This window comes from Giraffa tippelskirchi, chromosome 12 (genome assembly GCF_054371585.1).
Source record: "Giraffa tippelskirchi isolate mGirTip1 chromosome 12, T2T-mGirTip1v1.2.pri, whole genome shotgun sequence".
Taxonomy (NCBI): Eukaryota; Metazoa; Chordata; class Mammalia; order Artiodactyla; family Giraffidae; genus Giraffa; species Giraffa tippelskirchi.
Genome location: NC_137286.1, coordinates 136,310,348 through 136,330,454, shown reverse-complemented (window position 1 = coordinate 136,330,454; position 20,107 = coordinate 136,310,348). Strand labels below are relative to the sequence as shown.

Below are 20,107 nucleotides of genomic sequence, written 5' to 3'. Positions count from 1 at the left end.
GTTGATAATATTAATTCCAGAAAACAAAGGAAAAAACCAAGACACGTTACATGGTGTTAATATTGTTATGAAGCATCCTAAGAGAGCTGAATTCCTAAATCCAGCTCCTGATAGTTTCAAGCAATTTTGAGGGAAGACTAATTTTCCATCATTTTATGAAAAATAGTAAATTTCTAAGTAGACTTTTTATATTTAGTTTTTTAGGAACAAGACTATATGTTAAAGTATTGATTTTTAAAAACATTGTAAAAATACCATAAGATGTTTTTAAGTCTTAAGTCTGCTTCTCCTGTCTTTACTGAATTAAATCAACTTCTTTGTTTCTAGAACTGATAAATTCATACAAAAAAAAATTCGTGAGCGATTTGCCCAGTGTACTGTGGTGACCATTACACACAGGTTGAGCAATATTATTGACTGTGAATGGATAATGGTAAGGCCCTCACCATTTTAGCTGTTTCTATTTATGTTCAATTTTCAATGTATCCTTCCATGTAAAATTTGATAGGAATGTCCATTAATTTTTCTCTTAGTTTCTTCTCTCATTCCTGAAAATTACTCAAGTACTAACTATATTTTAGAATGCACTATTAAATAATATACCCAATAATCTTTTATTTTCGTATTAAAAGTTTATTTGAATTGTCATTTTTTTATGATGGCCAACCATTAAAATATTCCAAACCCAAGTTATAGCTCCATATTTTAGTGGGGTAGAACACAGTCATTTTCACTGTGTCATAGTTGTTTCAGCATTTTGGGGTTCCCTTATAAAAAAAATTAGCCTCTAATTTAGACTGCCAGGACGTTGATGGCTAAAATTGTAGATTTTTCTCAGGAGTCCATGAGAAGAAAAGGCCTAGTGAGAAAAACGGTATTTTAACTGAAAGGATTTAATATAAGGAATTTATTACATAGGGATTAGAGGGCTAGAAAAGTGAAACACTGGGGTAATGATTTTAGAAAGCAGCCACCATATCCTAGGACAGATCTCCAGACCTGAGAACTTGGAAGAGAAGCCCTAAAGAATTGATGCTAAGACGTCCAAGGAGAGGTTACTTCCCGGTTGCTGGTCATATTTCTGAGGGGGCAGGATGGGGCTGGTTCTCCAGGTGCTAATAGCTGGGAGCTGGAGTCAAGTCCCACTGCTGAGGTGATGCTAGTAGCAGAATCAGGAAGAACATTAGCTGTTTCCCACCTTTGGTCTCCCTCTAGTGCCCCCTACTGGCAGAACCTAACAAAGGCCACCTGGCAAAAGAGTCTGAACTGTTGCAGTGACTTGCAGAGACCCAGCTTCTGCATCACAGATGAGAGTTTGGAAAGAAAAGCAAATCAGGAATGAGAGGCTAAATAAACAACCAGCGAGTCTCTTACACAGTAGCTCTGTTCTGCACATAAGGCAGGCTCCAGGCTTTGGTCTCTGGATATCTGTCTAGTATCTTCCTTCCAGGTTTGGTTGGCTCTTTCTCCCTTAGTAATTTAATATTTCCTTCCTTAGCTTTATTTCCTTCCCCCATCTATTCATTTTCTCTCTCTTTTTCATTTTCTCTCTTTCTTTGTCCTTTTCCTCTGTTGCTTGCTCAGTTTCAATAAATGTTAGGCTGTGGCTTTATAAAATAAGAAAAGCATTCCTCAAAGGATAAACTTTGGCAGCAAATAATCTCAAGGAATGCCAGATACTTTAAGGTATTTTGATGGTCCATACAAAACAGGCAATAATCACTAATGAGTGGTCAGTAATACCCACAGTTCTTTATGTCTGATGATAATAGAACTACCTCTTTTGACTCGGGCAGTTCCTAGAATATCACCTCCCACCCTACCTCACATGCATTGCCAGATGGGACATGGGGACACTGAATAGATACCAGGCTGTTGGCACTGAGGCAGTGACTGTAGCCTCACTCACTGAGCTGGACATGGGCAGGAATGCGCTCTGGGGAGGCAGATGACAGGAGTGGGGCATCCTCAACCAAAGGGATGCTCTAGGCTCCAAACAGTGTATCCGGTCACCTGGACTAGACATCACAGTAGGAAGTGGGCTCTACCTGCAGACTTTCATGAAGAATGGGGTGACATTCAAGATTGCCCAACACTGACTCTTAATTTCTAGAAGTGTTTTGTGTCATGCATCCTTAGTCGTTCATTTTGTGTTCTTAATGCTAATTGGAAAAGTAACCTTTTACTGCTAGATTTTACCTGTCACTTTGTTCTTACCTCTCAACATTACATTTCAAAGATTGTCCCCTAAAGCACCATTCTTCCATTATAAATAAATGATGCTGTGAAATTTACCTATTTCAAGCCCTTTGTCAGGCTTTAGACATAGCAGCGGAAAGATGGCTTGATCTCCAGCTCTGTTAAGGGTCTGTTCAATTAAATTCTTTGCTCCTAAATGTACCCTGAAGATTTATTTTTGGTTTTTGGTATTATAGCATTAATGGCATTAATGGTAGCAGATTCTTTTTATCATCTAATTCTTAGAAATATCGTCACCTTGGAATGTGTGGTTGGTTAGGGAAACTGAGGAAGGACAGAATTTGGAGGGTATGTCACCTGGTCTCTAATCTTTCCCATTTTATTGTTTTCCTCTATTTCTTGGCATTGATCACTGAGGAAGGCTTTCTTATCTCTCCTTGCTACTCTTTGAAACTCTGCATTCAGATAAATATATCTTTACTTTTCTCCTTTAGCTTCTCTTCATTTATCAGCTATTTAAATAACCTCAGATATGCAGATGATACCACCCTTATGACAGAAAGCGAAGAGGAACTGAAGAACTAACTTCTTGATGATCGTGAAAGAGGAGAGTGAAAAAGCTGGCTTAAAACTCAGCATTCAAAAAATTAAGATCATGGCATCCAGTCCCATCACTTCATGGCAATAGATACGGATACAATGGAAACAGTGACAGACTTTATTTTCCTGGACTCCAAAATCACTGCAGATAGTGACTGCAGCCATGAAATTAAAAGACACTTGCTCCTTGAAAAAAAAATATGACCAACCTAGGCAGCATATTAAAAAGCAGAGATGTTACTTTGCTGACAAAGGTCAGTCTAGTTAAAAGCTATGGTTTTTCCAGTAGTCATGTATGGATGTGAAAGCTGGACCATAAAGCTGAGTGTCAAAAAATTGATGCTTTTGAACTGTGGTGTTGGAGAAGACTTTTGAGAGTCCCTTGGGCTGCAAGGAGATTAAACCAGTCCATCCTAAAGGAAATCAGCCCTGAATATTCATTGGAAGGACTGATACTGAAGCTGAAACTCCAATACTGTGGCCACCTGATGCGAAGAGCTGACTCATTGGAAAAGACCCTGACGCTGGGAAAGATTGAAGGCAGGAGGAGAAGGGGACGACAGAGGATGAGATGATTGGATGGCATCACTGACTCGATGGACATGAGTTTGAGCGAGCTCTGGAGGTTGGTGATGGACAGGGAGGCCTGGCATGCTGCAGTCCATGAGGTTGAAAAGAGTCAGACATGACTGAGAGAACTGAGCTGAACTGTCCCCTGGTCAGTCCTAAAGTGTTATCATCAGCACCTGACCTGCAGATGTGAACATCTGTATCCTCTGAACAAACCAGCTTTGTTGCTGTTATCAAAATATGTTCATTTGTTTCACACTTTACTTACCGATTTGTTGTTTAGTCGCTCAGTCGTGTCCACCTCTTTGCGACCCCATGGACTGCAGCACACCAGGCTTCCATGTCCTTCACTATCTCCTAGAGCTTGCTCAAACTCATGTCCACTGAGTCAGTGATGCCATCCAACCAGCTCATCCTCCTTCATCCCCTTCTCCTCCTGCTTTCAATCTTTCCCAGCATCAGGGTCTTTTCTAGTGAGTCAGATCTTCACATCAGGTGGCCAAAGTATTGGAGTTTCAGCTTCAGCATCAGTCCGTTCAGTGAATATTCAGGGTTGATTTCCTTTAGGATTGTTTGACCTTCTTGCAGTCCAGGAACTCTCAAGCGTCTTCTCCAGCACCACAGTTCAAAAGTATCAATTCTTCAGTGATCAACCTTCTTCACTGTCCAACTCTCACATCCATACATAACTTCTGGAAAAATCATAGCTTTGACTAGATGGACCGTGTCAGCAAAGCAACGTCTCTGCTTTTTATTTTTTATTTTTTTCTGCTTTTTAATACACTGTCTAGGTTTGTCATAGCTTTTCTTCCAAAGAGAAATTGTCTTTTACTTACCAATATCTCCTGGTAAATTTCTATAATCTCAAATTTTTCTCTCTTGGTCAATGTCTATGAACAAATCTTTAAAGATTATGAAGCAATGTCTGGCCAGTCCGTCCCCAACTTTCTAGTTTTGTCCCACTCTACTCTCCCTCCTTCCGTTACAGCTAAAAGCACACTGATGGTCTTTCAGTTCTCCAAATTCAGTATTCACTATCTTACAATGTGCCCTCTCTAGACTGTTGGCTTAGTCTAAGGTGCCTGCAGTGGAAATGGTGAGATGGTGTGACTTGGGGTAGATAAGGAAGTGAAGCCAAGTAGACTGCATGATGGATTGAACATGGGATCTGAGGGCAGAGAGAGAGGTTGATGTTGGTTTCTGGGTACAGAGACTGAGCATCTGGGTGAGTGGGGAAGACAGAGGGAGAAGGGAGATGCAAGGGTTCTCTTTGGAGCCTGTCACCTTTGTGATGAATGACCTTGTTTCTAGGAAAGGATCTTACCCTTTACTGTTGTAGCTGCTCTTCCCACTTCTGTGTCGGGAGACCTTCAGTTTTTGGCTCCCTGGTTGAGGTCATCAGGGATGTCCCAGGGAGGTCCCACCAGGAGACGTAAACTTGGCCACTTGCTTACATCTTGGTCTGAACTGGTTGTGGTTGCTGACTCCTCTGGTAGGAACGGCAGGATTAGACCTCAGGGCACCAAGAGACAGGCATCCCCCAGTGACAGAGTTGGGAGTGTCCTCTGTGCTCCATTCACCCCAGGTGTAAAGCTTGTATGCTTTTCTAGAGCTGATGATTAGCAGTTGGCTTTCAATTCAGCAAAAACATCACCAGTAACGTTCTTTCTCAAACCTTTAATTTTTGAGGCAATCTTATTTTACTGATTGCTTTAGAAATATAGACACACCATGTTTTATTGGGCTTCCCAGATACTGCACTTCTTACAAATTGAGAGCTTGTCAAAAACCTGCATTAAGCATGTCTATGGGTGCCATTTTTCCAGCAGCATTTACTCACGTTGTGTCTCTGTGTCACCTTTTGGTAATTCTCACAATATATCAAACATGTCCACTATCACTGCAGTTGCTCTGGTGATCTGTAACATCAATGATCTTTGATATTACTACTATGATTTACTGAAGTCTCTGATGATAGTTAATATTTTTTAGTAATATATTTTTACGTTAAGTTCTGTACATTGTTTTTTTCAGACATAATGCTATTTCACACGTGCTTGGGTATAGTATAATGTAAACATAGCTTCTACGTGCCCTGGGAAACCAGAAAATTCATGTGACTCACTTTACTGTGATGTTTATTATATTCTGGTATTCTGAAACTCAACCCACAATAGCTCTGAGGGATGACTGTACCTGTTTCCTTTCTGGAAAGCAAGTGGTTGTCTGTTCTGAAAGCTTTAAGGACATAAAGACAAGTCAATCTGCTACAAAGTCTAATGCTCCAGAGGGCAGGTGGCCAGCCTGAAGGAGGGGCTGCGGAAGTGACAGATGTTTGATTTTCTTGAATGTTTCATTTTCTTGAAACAAGACATTTCCCAACTCTGTGTATCTTATAAACAGCCCTCAAAGCTCAGAGTCTGAGAGCTAAAAGCACTAACTGATGATAACAATCCTAAAGGCCCTGGGCAGAATATAAAATGCTACAGACTGTTCAGTTCCACTAATCATAGTCATGATTAAAGCTTTCATTTTTCTGAAAATGAAAGAGAACTTTTGTTTTCTTCCTTTCCTATAACCGTATAATAATGAAAGGTTGGGTTAGACCTTTGTGTGCCTAGTAAAACAGAGTAATCAAACCATTTAAATACCACCAATCCTACCACCCAAATTCTCACTGTCCTGCTCCTTTTTGAAATATTGTCTGAGTTATGTGTTACTGGGCTATGTGTGCTAATGGGTTTCTTTCTGCTGTTAACAGGTTTTGGATTCAGGGAACCGGAAAGAACATAATCGGCCAAATAATTTGCTGCAAGATGGAAACAGCCTGTTTTACAAGATGGTGCACCAACTGGGCGAGGCGGAGGCTGCTGTCCTCAGTAAAATGGCAAAATAGGTGAGCCTGCTGCGGAAAGCTGTAATTAAAATTCACCTCTAGGATTCACTCTTCCCAGGATCTCCACCAAGGGTCTGGGAGCAAGCACTCTGTTCTTTTCAATAGAAGCCTCCAGAGAGGAAGCTTCATGACTGGGTGTTAACAACACAGGGCAGGTGGAAGGCAGGTCTGCTGAGAATCCGCAGCAGCGATGGGGTGGAGTCAGGATGTGTGCACCCTCTGTGTGACCGCACCGGTGCCTGAGGGAGATTTTGGATCTGACTTTCCATGTTTGGACTCTGGGTTCAGATTCTCATGGAACATAGAACATTCTCATTTTGCAGACCCTTTACATTCATTCTGTTTGGTGCTCAGCACATGTGTGATACAAATTCTGTCAAATAATATCCAGGAAATTTGAGAGTTTAAGGGGGGAAAATATTGGAATATTTCAATTCTAGGAAGATCTTCCAGAGAAAGGTGTCTCTTCTGTTTCCTAGTCTGTAAAGAAAACTCTTACCTGAAATTATCACTTTCTCCCTAATTCTTTGTTGTTTAGAATTAGGTCCATTTGCCCACACCCATGTTTCCTCTACCTTCTAGAAGATGAAATTGTCATCAGGACAAATCAAGACCTCACAATAGCTTCACACTGTAGTCTGAATGGTGCTGAAGGTTCACAGAGCACTTTCTCAGAGATGGGGTGTGTGAAGCACTACGCTCTGTGCGTGGTGTGAGGAAGGGGCTCAGTGAGGAACATTCAGGTCACGTGGTGTCTTCCTAACAGAGGTGAAGTGGTAACCGAGGTCTGGTTTAGGAGACTTAGCCGTTCTCATGCAGCTATCTGTAAGTCTTTCTGGGACAAGGTGGGAGTGGGATTGGGATTGATGGGAAGATAGAGGGAGGGAAGGTCTGGTGTTCTTGCCCCTTAACATGCGTGGCCCAGGGTGGGATGTGGCTTCCCCATCAAAAATTTATCTCTGGATGTTAAATTATGGATGTATTTTCCATTCTTCATACTTTTTTGCTTTTCCCAGATTTTTACTTATAAATAGAATAAGATTATTTGTGTAATATTTAAAATGTCTTAGAGAAAACATGTCCCAGTATCTTAGTACTTGTATATGAAAGATTTATCCAAAATGTGGCTTGAGTTCATCACTGTCTCCTCTCAATCCTCTGTAGAAATGAGGAAATGCAGAGCAGGGCCTTCCGCTGCTCATCAGGTAGGAGACTTCCTGGGTCCCAGAGCTGGCTGAAAAGTTGGCAGAGTTAGAGTTCGTGCTTAAGTTTAGGGACAAGAAAGTCTGTGTTCTGAACTTTTCATAAGTACTTACATTGTGTGCAAATGTTGAGAAGCTGAACAAGGAACTCTGTATTTTTTTTATGCCTGAAATTCACAGAGTGCTTTTATCCACTAGGGTGTCTCCCAGTCAGATTATCTATCCTGAGACCTAGAGAGCCAGGAATCTCCCAAACCCTTTTGCTCTTTGGACCTTAGGCATTTCACATCAAAAAGAGGTGTTACCACCTGTATGTCAAAGTCTTCATTTTAAAATTATATTATCATGACACTGAGTAATGAGAAAATAGAACACAGAATTTTAGATTTGTCCAGATAAAAATATAATAGGACTCAACCCTCTCTTTGTACAGGTGAGGAAACCAAGGTATTTTAGAAGGAAGGTGGTCCTATGTATATAACTGGTGTTAAGCTAGTTTGCAGCAGACACAGAATTAGAAATTTGTTCTTTCAGTAAATATTTTAAGCCAAGTGTAACATACATACTGAAGCAGACATAGGTCATAGAATTAGAAATCTTGTGATTCCTGGTCTAGTAACCCTGCACCTACTCTAACAATATTAATGGTAAGTTACATTTGTGTAGTTCTTTATAATTTATTTTATACAGTTCTCAAATGTATGATTTCACATAATCTCATGATGGTCCATTTTTATCCCATGTCATGGATGAGGAGAGTGGGTCCAGGGCTCACCCAAGGTCACAGAGCTGGTCCAGGGAGCACAGAGGGGGAATTACTGGGGGAGGCTGGGTGCTGTCCTAGGTACTGCGTTCTCCGTCAAGCCTGAGAACACTGCTCCTGTCAGGTGGTAGCCAAGGTAGGGCCAGTTACCAAAGTTCACAGGGTGATAGAACCTCACTCTTGGATTTCAGTCCTATCACTGGCTCAGGTCACCTCTACAGAAAGAAATACATTTCTTAATTCTCATCCCATCTTGACATTATTTCTGCATACTCTGTATCCTCTTAGAAGGATAAACTGTCAGATTATCAGTTTTTTGAATGTGCAAGCATCAAATATCAATGTATAGTTCAGAGCTATAACACCAAGACGATTAGCCTAAGTCACAAGGTTTTCACGTTAATAGAACAGAATTCATTCATCTGAAAAGAAAACCCAACATTTTGGAGAAGGTGCTTCCACATCACATTTTCTTGAACTTGTAGCTCAGGTGAGCTGATCACTGTCTGATTGACTCTTTTGGATGATCCTTGAAATAGTAGATAAAGTCCCTTTTAGATACATAAAGCTAAAGGGGGCAGTAGTTTCCTAGGGCTGCCATACAAAAACCAAAGAGTAGGTGACTTATAAAACAGAAACTTACATCCTCACAGCCCTGGAGGCTGGAAGTCTGAGGTCAAAGTGTCAGCAGGGTTGGTTTCCTCTGAGGTCTCTCTCCTTGTCTTGTAGACACCATCTTCCCTCTGTGTCTCAAATGCTCTTTGCTCTGTGTGAGCCTGTGTCCTGGTCTCTTCTTATGAAAACTCCAGTCTGTTAGATTAGGACCCACCTGTGTGATTTCATTTTAACTTTATTGCCTCTTTAAAGATGCTGTCTCCAAATACAGTCACATTCTGAGGTACTGGGGGGTTTAGGACTTCAACACGTAAAATTGGAGGTGAGAGGGTAACAGGCAAGAAGGCCAGGGGTCTCCAAAAGGAGGAAATAGTCTGCAAGTGTCAGACATTTTTTATCTCTCTCTTAAGCTGCAGGAGGAAACAAACTAATAGTATTTTATTTTTCCCCCATCTCTATACAAATTTATATCCGCTGAAAAAGAAATGCAAAAAGGCAAAATGATTGTCTGAAGAGGCCTTACAAATAGCTGAGAAAAGAAGAGAAGCTAAAGGCAAAGGAGAAAAGGAAAGATATACCCATTTGAATGCATAGATCCAAAGACTATCAAGGAGAGATAAGAAAGCCTTCCTCAGTGATCAATGCAAAGAAATAGAGGAAAGCAGTAGAATGGGAAAGACTAGAGATCTCTTAAAGAAAATTAGAACTATCAGGGGAACATTTCATGCAAAGATGGGTACAATAAAGGACAGAAATGATATGGACCTAACAGAAGCAGAAGATATTAAGAAGAGGTGGCTAGAATACACGGAAGAACTATACAAAAAAGATCTTAATGACCCAGATAATCACAATGGTGTGATCACTCACCTAGAGCCAGACATTCTGGAATGTGAAGTCGAGTGGGCCTTAGGAAGCATCACTATGAACAAAGCTAGTGGAGGTGATGGAATTCCAGTTGAGCTATTTGAAATCCTAAAAGATGATGCTGTGAAAGTGCTGCACTCAATATGCCAGCAAATTTGGAAAACTCAGCAGTGGCCACAGGACAGGAAAAGGTCAGTTTTCATTCCAATCCCAAAGAAAGCCAATAGTAAAGAATGCTCAAACTACCACATAATTGCACTCATCTCACACGCTAGCAAAGTAATGCTCAAAATTCTCCAAGCAAGGTTTCAACAGTACATGAACTGTGAAATTCCAAAAGTTCAAACTGGATTTAGAGAAGGCAGAGGGACCAGAGATCAAATTGCCAACATCCGTTGGATCATCAAAAAAGCGAGAGAGTTCCAGAAAAACATCTACTTCTGCTTTATTGACTATGCCAAAGCCTTTGACTGTGTGGATCACAATAAACTGTGGAAAATTCTTCAAGTAATGGGAATACCAGACCACCTTACCTGCCTCCTGGGAAATCTGTATGCAGGTCAGAAAGCAACAGTTAAAACCGGACATGGAACAACAGGCTGGTTCCAAATTGGGAAAGGAGTACATCAAGGCTGTATATTGTCACCCTGCTTATTTAACTTATATGCAGAGTACATCATGAGAAATGCTGGGCTGGATGAAGCACAAGCTGGAATCAAGATTGCTGGGAGAAATATCAATAACCTCATATATGCAGATGACACAACCCTTATGGCAGAAAGCAAAGAACTAAAGAGCTTCTTGATGAAAGGGAAAGAGGAGTGAAAAAGTTGGCTTAAAACTCAACACTCAAAAAACAAAGATCATGGCATCTGGTCCCATCACTTTGTGGCAAATAGATGGGGAAACAATGGAAACAGTGAGAGACTTTATTTTCTTGGGCTCCAAAATCACTGCAGATGGTGACTACAGTCATGAAATTAAAAGATGCTTGCTCCTTGGAAGAAAAGTTATGACCAACCTAGACAGCATGTTAAAAAGCAGAGACATTATCTTGCCAACAAAGGTCCATCTAGACAAAGCTATGGTTTTTCCAGTAGTCATGTATGGATATGAACGTTGGACTATGAAGAAAATAGAGCCTCGAAGAATTGATGCTTTTGAACTCTGGTATTGGAGGAGACTCTTGAGGGTCCCTTGGACAGCAAGGAGATCGAACCAGCCCATTCTAAAGGAAATCAGTCCTGAATATTCATTGGAAGGATTCATGCTGAAGCTGAAACTCTAATACTGTGGCCACCTGATGCGAAGACCTGACTCATTTGAAAAGGCCCTGATACTGATAATGATTGAAGGCGGGAGGAGAAGGGGATGAGAGAGGATGAGATGGTTGGATGGCATCACCAACTCAATGGATATGAGTTTGAGTAAGCCTTGGGAGTTGGTGACAGGGAAGCCTGGTGTATTGCAGTCTGTGAGGTTACAAAGAGTAGGACAGGACGGAGCGACTGAACTGAGCTGATGCAAATTGAAAAAGAGGTTTCTTTAAAAATTCTCTTTGCTGTGAAGACATGGTTCCACCTGAACTTAACTTTTCTCAAACTTTGAGCTAACCAATGCATTTTTCTAATGGAAATGTTTGTCTTATGCTATGTTAATGAACTATATGTTTACCCTAGACTCTGTCTTCAAGTCAGTTCCCCCTAAGACTCAGAACAGACTTGACAAGCCAGTATATTTTACTCATGCAAATGTTCTCTTAAGCTATGTCAATGAGACTATATTTGTTTGGAAACCTGAGTTTCCTCAGGATTCATTTCAATCATTTTATGGCCAGGGACAATTCACCTTGTGCCGATGTTATCTCAAAATGCATGTTGTGTGTGAGGGGTCTGGTGTCAGTCTCTGAGTTTTGAGACATTTCCTTTCTCTAATTAGCAGGCTGCTAGTAGCTATATGGATCTTCCCTGTAGCTCAGAGGGTAAAGAATCTGCCTGCAATGCAGGAGACCCGGGTTAGGTCCCTGGGTCGGAAAGATCCTCTGGAGAAGGGAATGGCAATCCACTCCAGTATTCTTGCCTGGAGAATTCCATGGACAGAGGAGCCTGGTGGGCCACAGTCCATGTGGTCGCAAAGAGTCGGACATGACTGAGCGACTAACACTACTACTATGAGTAGCTATATAACATCCGCCTAAAGACTAGCGGGGGGCCCTCTTTCTGCCCCCTTCTGATGTCTATGTCAGAAGCTTTCTCTATCTCTTTTATACTTCAATAAAACTTTATTACACAAAAGCTCTGAGTGATCAAGCCTTGTCACTGGACCCAAATTGAATTCTTCTCCTCTAGAGGCCAAGAATTGTGACATCTTTTGTGGTTTAGCAACAGCCTTTCAGAGGGGACACGGTTCAGCTCCAAGAATAAACGCCTGTCATCCATTCATCCCCCATAGAATAAATACAGCCCTGGTTTTTTAAAACTATGCCTCCGATAGTGATATGATTGCTTCACATGAAGAAGGAAACCTAGAAATGTGTTCCCTTAGGAGGAGGACTTTAAAACTTTTAAACATGTTTTTTTTGTCTTTTTCTCCATCAGATGTACTTCAAAAGGAAATAGCCAGATATTACTCACAGTGACCTTGTGATTATGAATGTTTCCCGTGGACAGCCCTCAGCCTTAACAATGTTTGAGTCAACACTGTGATTCTACCATGCTGCTGCTGCTAAGTCGCTTCAGTCGTGTCTGACTCTGTGCGACCCCATAGATTGTAGCCCACCAGGCTCCGCCATCCCTGGGATTCTCCAGGCAAGAACACTGGAGTGGATTGCCATTGCCTTCTCCGGATTCTACCATGAGTTCATATCTATTCCAAAGGCTTTTTGCAAATAGGTTTTGCACTGCATAAACTATATTCTACTTTTTTTTACACCAGCAACAAATATTTACACATTACAAAATGTGAGTTCTCCAACCTCACTCAATGATTTCAAGCTCTTGAAAAAGGATTTATTATGTTTATTTAAATATTATATTACTTGCTTTCTTATCCAAATCAGAGTGCAGGCCACCAATAAAAGCTGTCTCCCAGGTTTTGTGTCTTGAGAGACTCCAGAGCTAAACTCATTTTCTAAGATTTGAGACAAAGTTGTCACAGATGTTTGTTTTTTTTTACTGTTCCCAGAATTACATATTACTTTACAATTATATCAGGGATTCTGTTTACTTGAAGACTGTGTGAAGTCAGTGTTTTGTGTCCATTTCCTTTAACATGACTAGGATCCATTTTTCCACCAAAAGACCTCTGATTAAAATACTATAGAGAAAACTGATAGGATAAACATACAATATACTATAGTTTAAGTAAACAGAAAAAAAAAGGATATATGGTTAAATACAGAAGACAATATCATGTTCTGAAAGAGAAGGAAAATACGTTTTCTCAAAATAGGAACCCTTCTAGGGGATTTGCTAACGAAAGACAGATGGGTGCTAGACTGTCTTCTAGATAGAGGATTTTATTTAATTTTTTTTACATTACAAATTGTGGTAAAGTATATATAACATAAATTTTGACATATAACCATTTTTAGTCACATAATCCAGTGGCATTAATCACATTCACAGTGTTGTGTAGCCACATTGTCTGAGTAACTTTGGTAATTATCTTTTTCCTATTCAGTGTGTTATTTCTGCAGAGTCATTTTGATAAGTTTCATTTTTCTAGGAGGAATCTGTTTCCTGTGAGTTTTGAGCTTGATTGGCATAAATTTATTCACAATATCTTATATGTTTAATATCTGAAGCATCTCTAACTATGTTCTTTTGGCTTTTTAAATTTTCTTTTAGGTTTCTTTTTTATGAATAATCTTGCGTAACTTCTTCCTGTTTTCAAAGAATCACCTTTCTGCTTGATTGATGCTCTCTTTTTCCCTTAGTTCATCATTTGATTCTTTCCTTCAACTTTTCCTTAACTTTGAGGTTTTTCCTCCAAATTCTTAAACTGAAAAGAGATTATTAACGTCATTATTTTTCTAATAGAAATATATAAAACTGACTTTTTTCCCTAAGATCCACTTTAGCTGCAACCTGCAAGTTTTGGGACTCACCACCGTCAATAGCCATAGTATTATGTATTTTCTAATTCCTAATTTAATTCATTAACTATATGTTTTACCCATGAGTTATTCATAAGTATAATGTTCTCTAAATTTCAAATGCTAATGGATTTTTTTTATTAGATTCAGCCACGTGGAACTGCTAACATTCAGTCTTTTTATAAGCTATAAAGGGGCATTTTCATATGGTTCAACATACAGTTTTCTTTTGTTATTAACATATAACTTAATTTCATTTGGTCAGACAACATGAGATTGTGAATTTTAAACGAAAGGTAACCACATTCACACAAAAGGTCCTTGTTTCTACCATTTTGTATTTTATTGGGGGGGTTTAAAATGTTATAAGTACATGTGTAACCAGTAATTTTCAATAAAAATCCTCCCCAAGTACTGGAATGTTTTCTGATACATGTTGCAGGCTGGTTCTCTGGGATGCAGACTCAGGTGGAGTTTAGTGCTGGGATGTGTATCAGGGTTGCCCTTGGGGTCAACACTGTGGAATCAGGAGGGAAGAAACAGGGTAAGGCAGAGGGAAAGATCAAGCTGGATCACTGGCCAGACGACCTGAGCTGACCCCTTGGGAGTCTGGAGTGACGATGGCCCTTCAGGATTGTCCTGACACATCCAATGACCAGGCCTTTACGCCTCCACCCGGATGGGTCATTGCACATACGCTGCCCCCAGAGGGGCTGGTGGTTTAAGGTTGCCCACTGGCAGCACTTACAGCTGCTGGACAACAAGTCCTTGAAGGGAGGTCAGGACAGCAAGTCTCCGTGTGCCCCCGGGCATGTGTCACAGCTCCAGAGGTAGGTGATGAGGGTGTACTGTGGGGGAGACTCTTGATGACTGATGTTTAAGTCAAAATGATGACTCAGTGATTCTGCTGAATACCCTCTGTTCTAAAAAATAGAGGAGAAGGTCCATGTAGGGGAGAAATCCTCCTTCTCCAGGGTCAGCCCAGCTGTCACCTCTTCTAGGAAGTCACCCTAAGACCAGTCGTCACCCTAGGTAACTCGGATCTGGGTGTTGCCCTGAGCACCGCTCGTGTTACACTGAGCCATGCTTGGTTAGTGTCCTGTTGTCACCATCCTGAGACACTTTATTTGTAAACAGGGGCCTGTTCTTTCTGTTGTGCATGTGGCCTGCCCTGACTGTGAGTGTTCACACGTGGTCTTTTTCTCACTAAACTAAGTGAGAAAAAGACTTGAAACTGTGCCCTGTTCACGTTTTAATTATGTCTTCCAGCAGAGTATCTGCACACAGAGGGTGCTCAGTAAATGTTTGTGGAATGAATACATGATGACTGAGAGCAAGCTTTCCTTCTCAACTTTATAACTTTGAGACTTTAAGAGGCAGCCTGGGATAACAGAGAGCCCTGGTTTTGGAGTCAGTCACACTGATCTGTCCTTTCTCTCCTACTCACTAGCAGTGTGGGTGTGGGAAAGCAGTAACCAGCCAAGGTGCAGGACATGAGAATGGCACCATCCTTGACAAAATAGGCTCTGGACATCCTACAGCCACGTAGTCTTAGTCACATGCTTGGGTAAGCATCTCAACCTCTGAATCTCAGCTTCTTTGTCTGGAAAATGAATACAGTTCCTGCTCTCGAACCATTGCTTTGGTTGGGATGATGGATGGACTAAGAGCACCCAAAGACACAGGGTGGAATCACTGACCTTGGTGATTCTTATCACCAGGAGAGGAACAGGATGGGTGTGGATGAAGGAGATTTGTAGACTGTAGACGGTGTACTTGAGGAGGTCCTCATCTGATGGCCTAAACCAAACTGTTCCTCCTCCACATGTAGTTAAATTGACACAGGCACACGGGGAGGAGCACAAGCTCTGGAGTCAGGGACAAATGCTGGCTCCTCTGGGCACTGACTGGGTTTGGATTCAAGTTCTGCTACCTGGTAAGTGTGGGCTCTTAAGGTTGGGGAGCCCACTGTGCTTCAGTGTCTTTGTCTGAAAGTTGAGGTGGGGATAGTATGATTCTCCGAGGGCTGCTGCAAAGATTAATCATGACAGTGACACAGTGTGGTCTGTGCACTAGTGTCGGTCCATGAGCTGCTTTGTAACCCGGTTAGAAATAAGTACAGGAAATTCAAGAAAGCTAGAAACTCACAACCATCTGTATTGCTGTGACATCCACCCTCAGGATGGGTGGGATCCTGAACACCCTGGGGACCAGTGTGAGTGTTGCACTTTCAGGGTGGGGGAGGGGCCCATGGCTGAGCTGCACACTAGCCGTGCACAGTGGATCATTGCTTAGGTTGCAATGGGCTGAAAATATAAAATTAGATAAAACTGATATTTAATCCCAGACAAGTAAGAAACAAAACTGGATATGTTCAGTGCTTTTGAACAAAGCTGTATATGTGACTAGCTGTCAATCAGTACTACCCCCTCTAGCACTATCCACTTTATTAATTGTTACCATCATATTTAGCTTAAAATTAGAGCACACGGGTTTTCAAAAGGCCCTACTATACATTATCAATATTTTCAGTTCAGTTCAGTTCAGTCACGTCCGATTCTTTGTGACCCCATGATCCGCATCACGCCAGGCCTCCCTGTCCATCACCAACTCCCAGAGTCTACACAAACCCATATCCATTGAGTCAGTGATGCCATCCAACCATCTCATCCTCTGTCATCCCCTCCTCCTCCTGCCCTCAATCTTTCCCAGCATCAGGGTCTTTTCCAATGAGTCAGCTCTTCACATCAGGTGGCCAAAGTATTGGAGTTTCAGCTTCAACAGCAGTCCTTCCAATGAACACCCAGGACCGATCTCCTTTAGGATGGACTGGTTGGATTGCCTTGCAGTCCAAGGGACTCTCAAGAGTCTTCTCCAACACTTCAGTTCAAAAGCATCTATTTTTTGGCACTCAGCTTTCTTTATAGTCCAACTCTCAAATCCATACACGACTACTGGAAAAACCATAGCCTTGACTAGATGGACCTTTGTTGACAAAGTAATGTCTCTGCTTTTAATATGCTGTCTAGGTTGGTCATAACTTTTCTTCCAAAGAGTAAGCGTCTTTTAATTTCATGGCTGCAGTCACCATCTGCAGTGATTTTGGAGCCCAAAAAACTAAAGTCAGCTGCTGTTTCCACTGTTTCCCCATCTATTTGCCATGAAGTGATGGGACCAGATGCCATGATCTTAGTTTTCTGAATGTTGAGCTTTAAGCCAACTTTTTCACTCTCCTCTTTCACTTTCATCAAGAGGCTCTTTAGTTCTTCACTTTCTGCCAAAAGGGTGGTGTCATCTGCATATCTGAGGTTATTGATATTTCTCCTGGCAATCTTGATTCCAGCTTGTGCTTCATCCAGCTTGACATTTTGCATGATGTACTCTGCATATAAGTTAAATAAGCAGGGTGACAATATACAGCCTTGATATACTCCTTTTTTTTTATTTGGAACCAGTCTGTTATTCCATGTCCAATTCTAACTGTTGCTTCCTGACCTGCATACAGGTTTCTCAAGAGGCAGGTCAGGTGGTCTGGTATTCCCATCTCCTTCAGAATTTTCCACAGTTTACTGCAATCCACACAGTCAAAGGCTTTGGCATAGTCAATAAAGCAAAAATAGATGTTTTTCTGGAACTCTCTTGCTTTTTCGATGATCCAGCAGATGTAGGCAATTTGATCTCTGGTTCCTCTACCTTTTCTAAAACCAGCTTGAACATCTGGAAGTTCATGGTTCACGTATTGCTGAGGCCTGGCTTGGAGAATTTTGAGCATTACTTTACTAGCGTGTGAGATGAGTGCAATTGTGTGGTAGTTTGAGTATTCTTTGGCATTGCCTTTCTTTGGGATTGGAATGAAAACTGACCTTTTCCAATCCTGTGGCACTGCTGAGTTTTCCAAATTTGCTGACATATTGAGTGCAGCACTTTTACAGCATCATCTTTAGGATTTGAAATAGCTCAGCTGGAATTCCATCACCTCCACTAGCTTTGTTGTAGTGATGCTTCCTAAGGCCCAGTTGACTTCACATTCCAGGATGTCTGGCTTTAGGTGAGTGTGAGTGATCACACCATCGTGATTACCTGGGTCATGAAGATCTTTCTTGTACAGTTCTTCAGTGTATTCTTGCCACCTCTTCTTAATATTTTCTTTTTCTGTTAGGTCCATACCATTTCTGTCCTTTATTGAGCCCATCTTTGCATGAAGTGTTCCCTTGGTATCTCTAATTTTCTTGAAGAGATCTCTAGTCTTTCCCATCCTATTGTTTTCCTCAATTTCTTTGCATTGATTGCTGAAGAAGGCTTTCTTATCTCTGCTTGCTATTCTTTGGATCTCTGCATTCAAATGGGTATATCTTTCCTTTTCTCCTTTGCTTTTTGCTTTGCTTCTTTTCACAGCTATTTGTAAGGCGTCCTCAGACTGCCATTTTGCTCTTTGCATTTCTTTTTCTTGGGGGTGGTCTGGATTCCTGCCTCCTGTACAATGTCACGAACCTCTGTCCATAGTTCATCAGGCACTCTATCAGATCTAGTCCCTTAAATCTATTTCTCACTTCCACTCTATAGTCATTAGGGATTTGATTTAGGTCATACCTGAATGGTCCAGTGGTCTGGTCTAGTCTGAATTTGGCAATAAGGAGTTCATGATCTGAGCCACAGTCCACTCCCAGTCTTGTTTTTGCTGTCTGTATAGAGCTTCTCCATCTTTGGCTGCAAAGAATATAATCAATCTGATTTTGGTGTTGACCATCTGGTGATGTCCATATGTAGAGTCTTCTCTTGTGTTGTTGGAAGAGGGTGTTTGCTATGACCAATGTGTTCTCTTGGCAAAGCACTATTAGCCTTTGCCCTCCTTCATTCTGTACTCTAAGGCCAAATTTTCCTGCTACTCCAGGTGTTTCTTGACTTCCTACTTTTGCACTCCAGTACCCTATAATGAAAAGGACATCTTTTTTGGCTGTTAGTTCTAAAAGGTCTTGTAGGTCTTCATAAAACCGTTCAAGTTCAGCTTCTTTAGCGTTACTGGTCGGGGCATAGACTTGGATTACCGTGATATTGAATGGTTTGCTTTGGAAACGAACAGAGATCATTCTGTTGTTTTTGTGATTGCATCCAAGTACTGCATCTCGGACTCTCTTGTTGACTACGATGTCTACTCCATTTCTTCTAAAGGATTCTTGCCCACAGTAGTAGATTTAATGGTCATCTGAGTTAAATTCACCCATTCCAGTCCATCTTAGATCACTGATTCCTAGAATGTCGACGTTTACTCTTGCCATCTCCTGTTTGACCACTTCCAATTTGCCTTGATTCATGGACCTAACATTCCAGGTTCCTATGCTATATTGCTCTTTACAGCATCAGACCTTGCTTCTATCACCAGTCCCATCCACAACTGGGTGTTGTTTTTGCTTTAACTCCATCCCTTCATTCTTTCTGGAGTTATTTCTCAACTAATCTCCAGTAGCATACTGGGCACCTACCAACCTGGGGAGTTCATCTTTCAGTGTCCTATCTTTTTGCCTTTTCATACTGTTCATGGGGTTCTCAAGGCAAGAGTACTGAAGTGGTTTGCCATTCCCTTCTCCAGTGGACCACATTCTGTCAGACCCTCCACCATGACCTGTCCATCTTGGGTTGGCCCCACATGGCATGGCTTAGTTTCATTGAGTTAGACAAGGCTGTGGTCTGTGTGGTCAGATTTTTAATACCATTAGAAAGTTAGAAATAAGTAAACTCCTGTTTAAGTTTAAAGGGCTTGTTTCAAGTCTAAAAACAATACTGTGCATATATTTTTACCGATTCTATTCTTCAATCAACAGTATGGTCCTAAGGTTGAAGAAGGTCTGTGGAAGCACAACAGACCACTTTGACACCTTCAGAGATTTTTAAAATACAAGGTTTTAAGTGTAAGCTATTAATTTTCCTTTAAAAGTGGAAAGGTATGGATTAACTGAGTTTTTGTTTTCTAAACCTAATGTTCTAAGGAAAGCGTTTCTTTTTTTTTCAAAAACTAAAATGGCAATGTGTGTTGAAAACTGGGAGAAATATATATTTATTTGAATTTAGACCTAAAAATAACATTACTAGTAGGAATCGCATGCCCCAGACCTATGAGCCCTCCATCTATACTCCAGGCCCATCTGACTTGCCTTAGGAGTCAAACTGGGATTGTGCGATTTTTTTTTTTTTTTTTAAGAAGAACCAAGGTTAAGACTTAGACACACTAGGAATGTTCTACAAGAAGTTTGCATTGGATGGTTCTGACTAAATTCACTCTTTCACTCAGCAACCATGCTCAC

At 41.1% G+C, this 20,107-nt stretch overlaps 1 protein-coding gene across 1 annotated transcript in view; it reads left to right on the top strand.

The window, feature by feature from the left end:
* The window catches only part of LOC145530192 (ATP-binding cassette sub-family C member 4-like), a 165,098-nt gene extending 150,876 nt beyond the window's left edge, over positions 1-14,222 (top strand). The window contains exons 29-31 of the mRNA XM_081551115.1: positions 328-433; positions 6,131-6,265; positions 12,310-14,222. Of these exons, the coding sequence (XP_081407241.1) occupies positions 328-433; positions 6,131-6,265 (241 nt within the window). The 3' untranslated portion in view covers positions 12,310-14,222. The remainder of the gene's footprint in view (positions 1-327; positions 434-6,130; positions 6,266-12,309) is intronic.
* Positions 14,223-20,107: the final 5,885 nt, after the last annotated feature.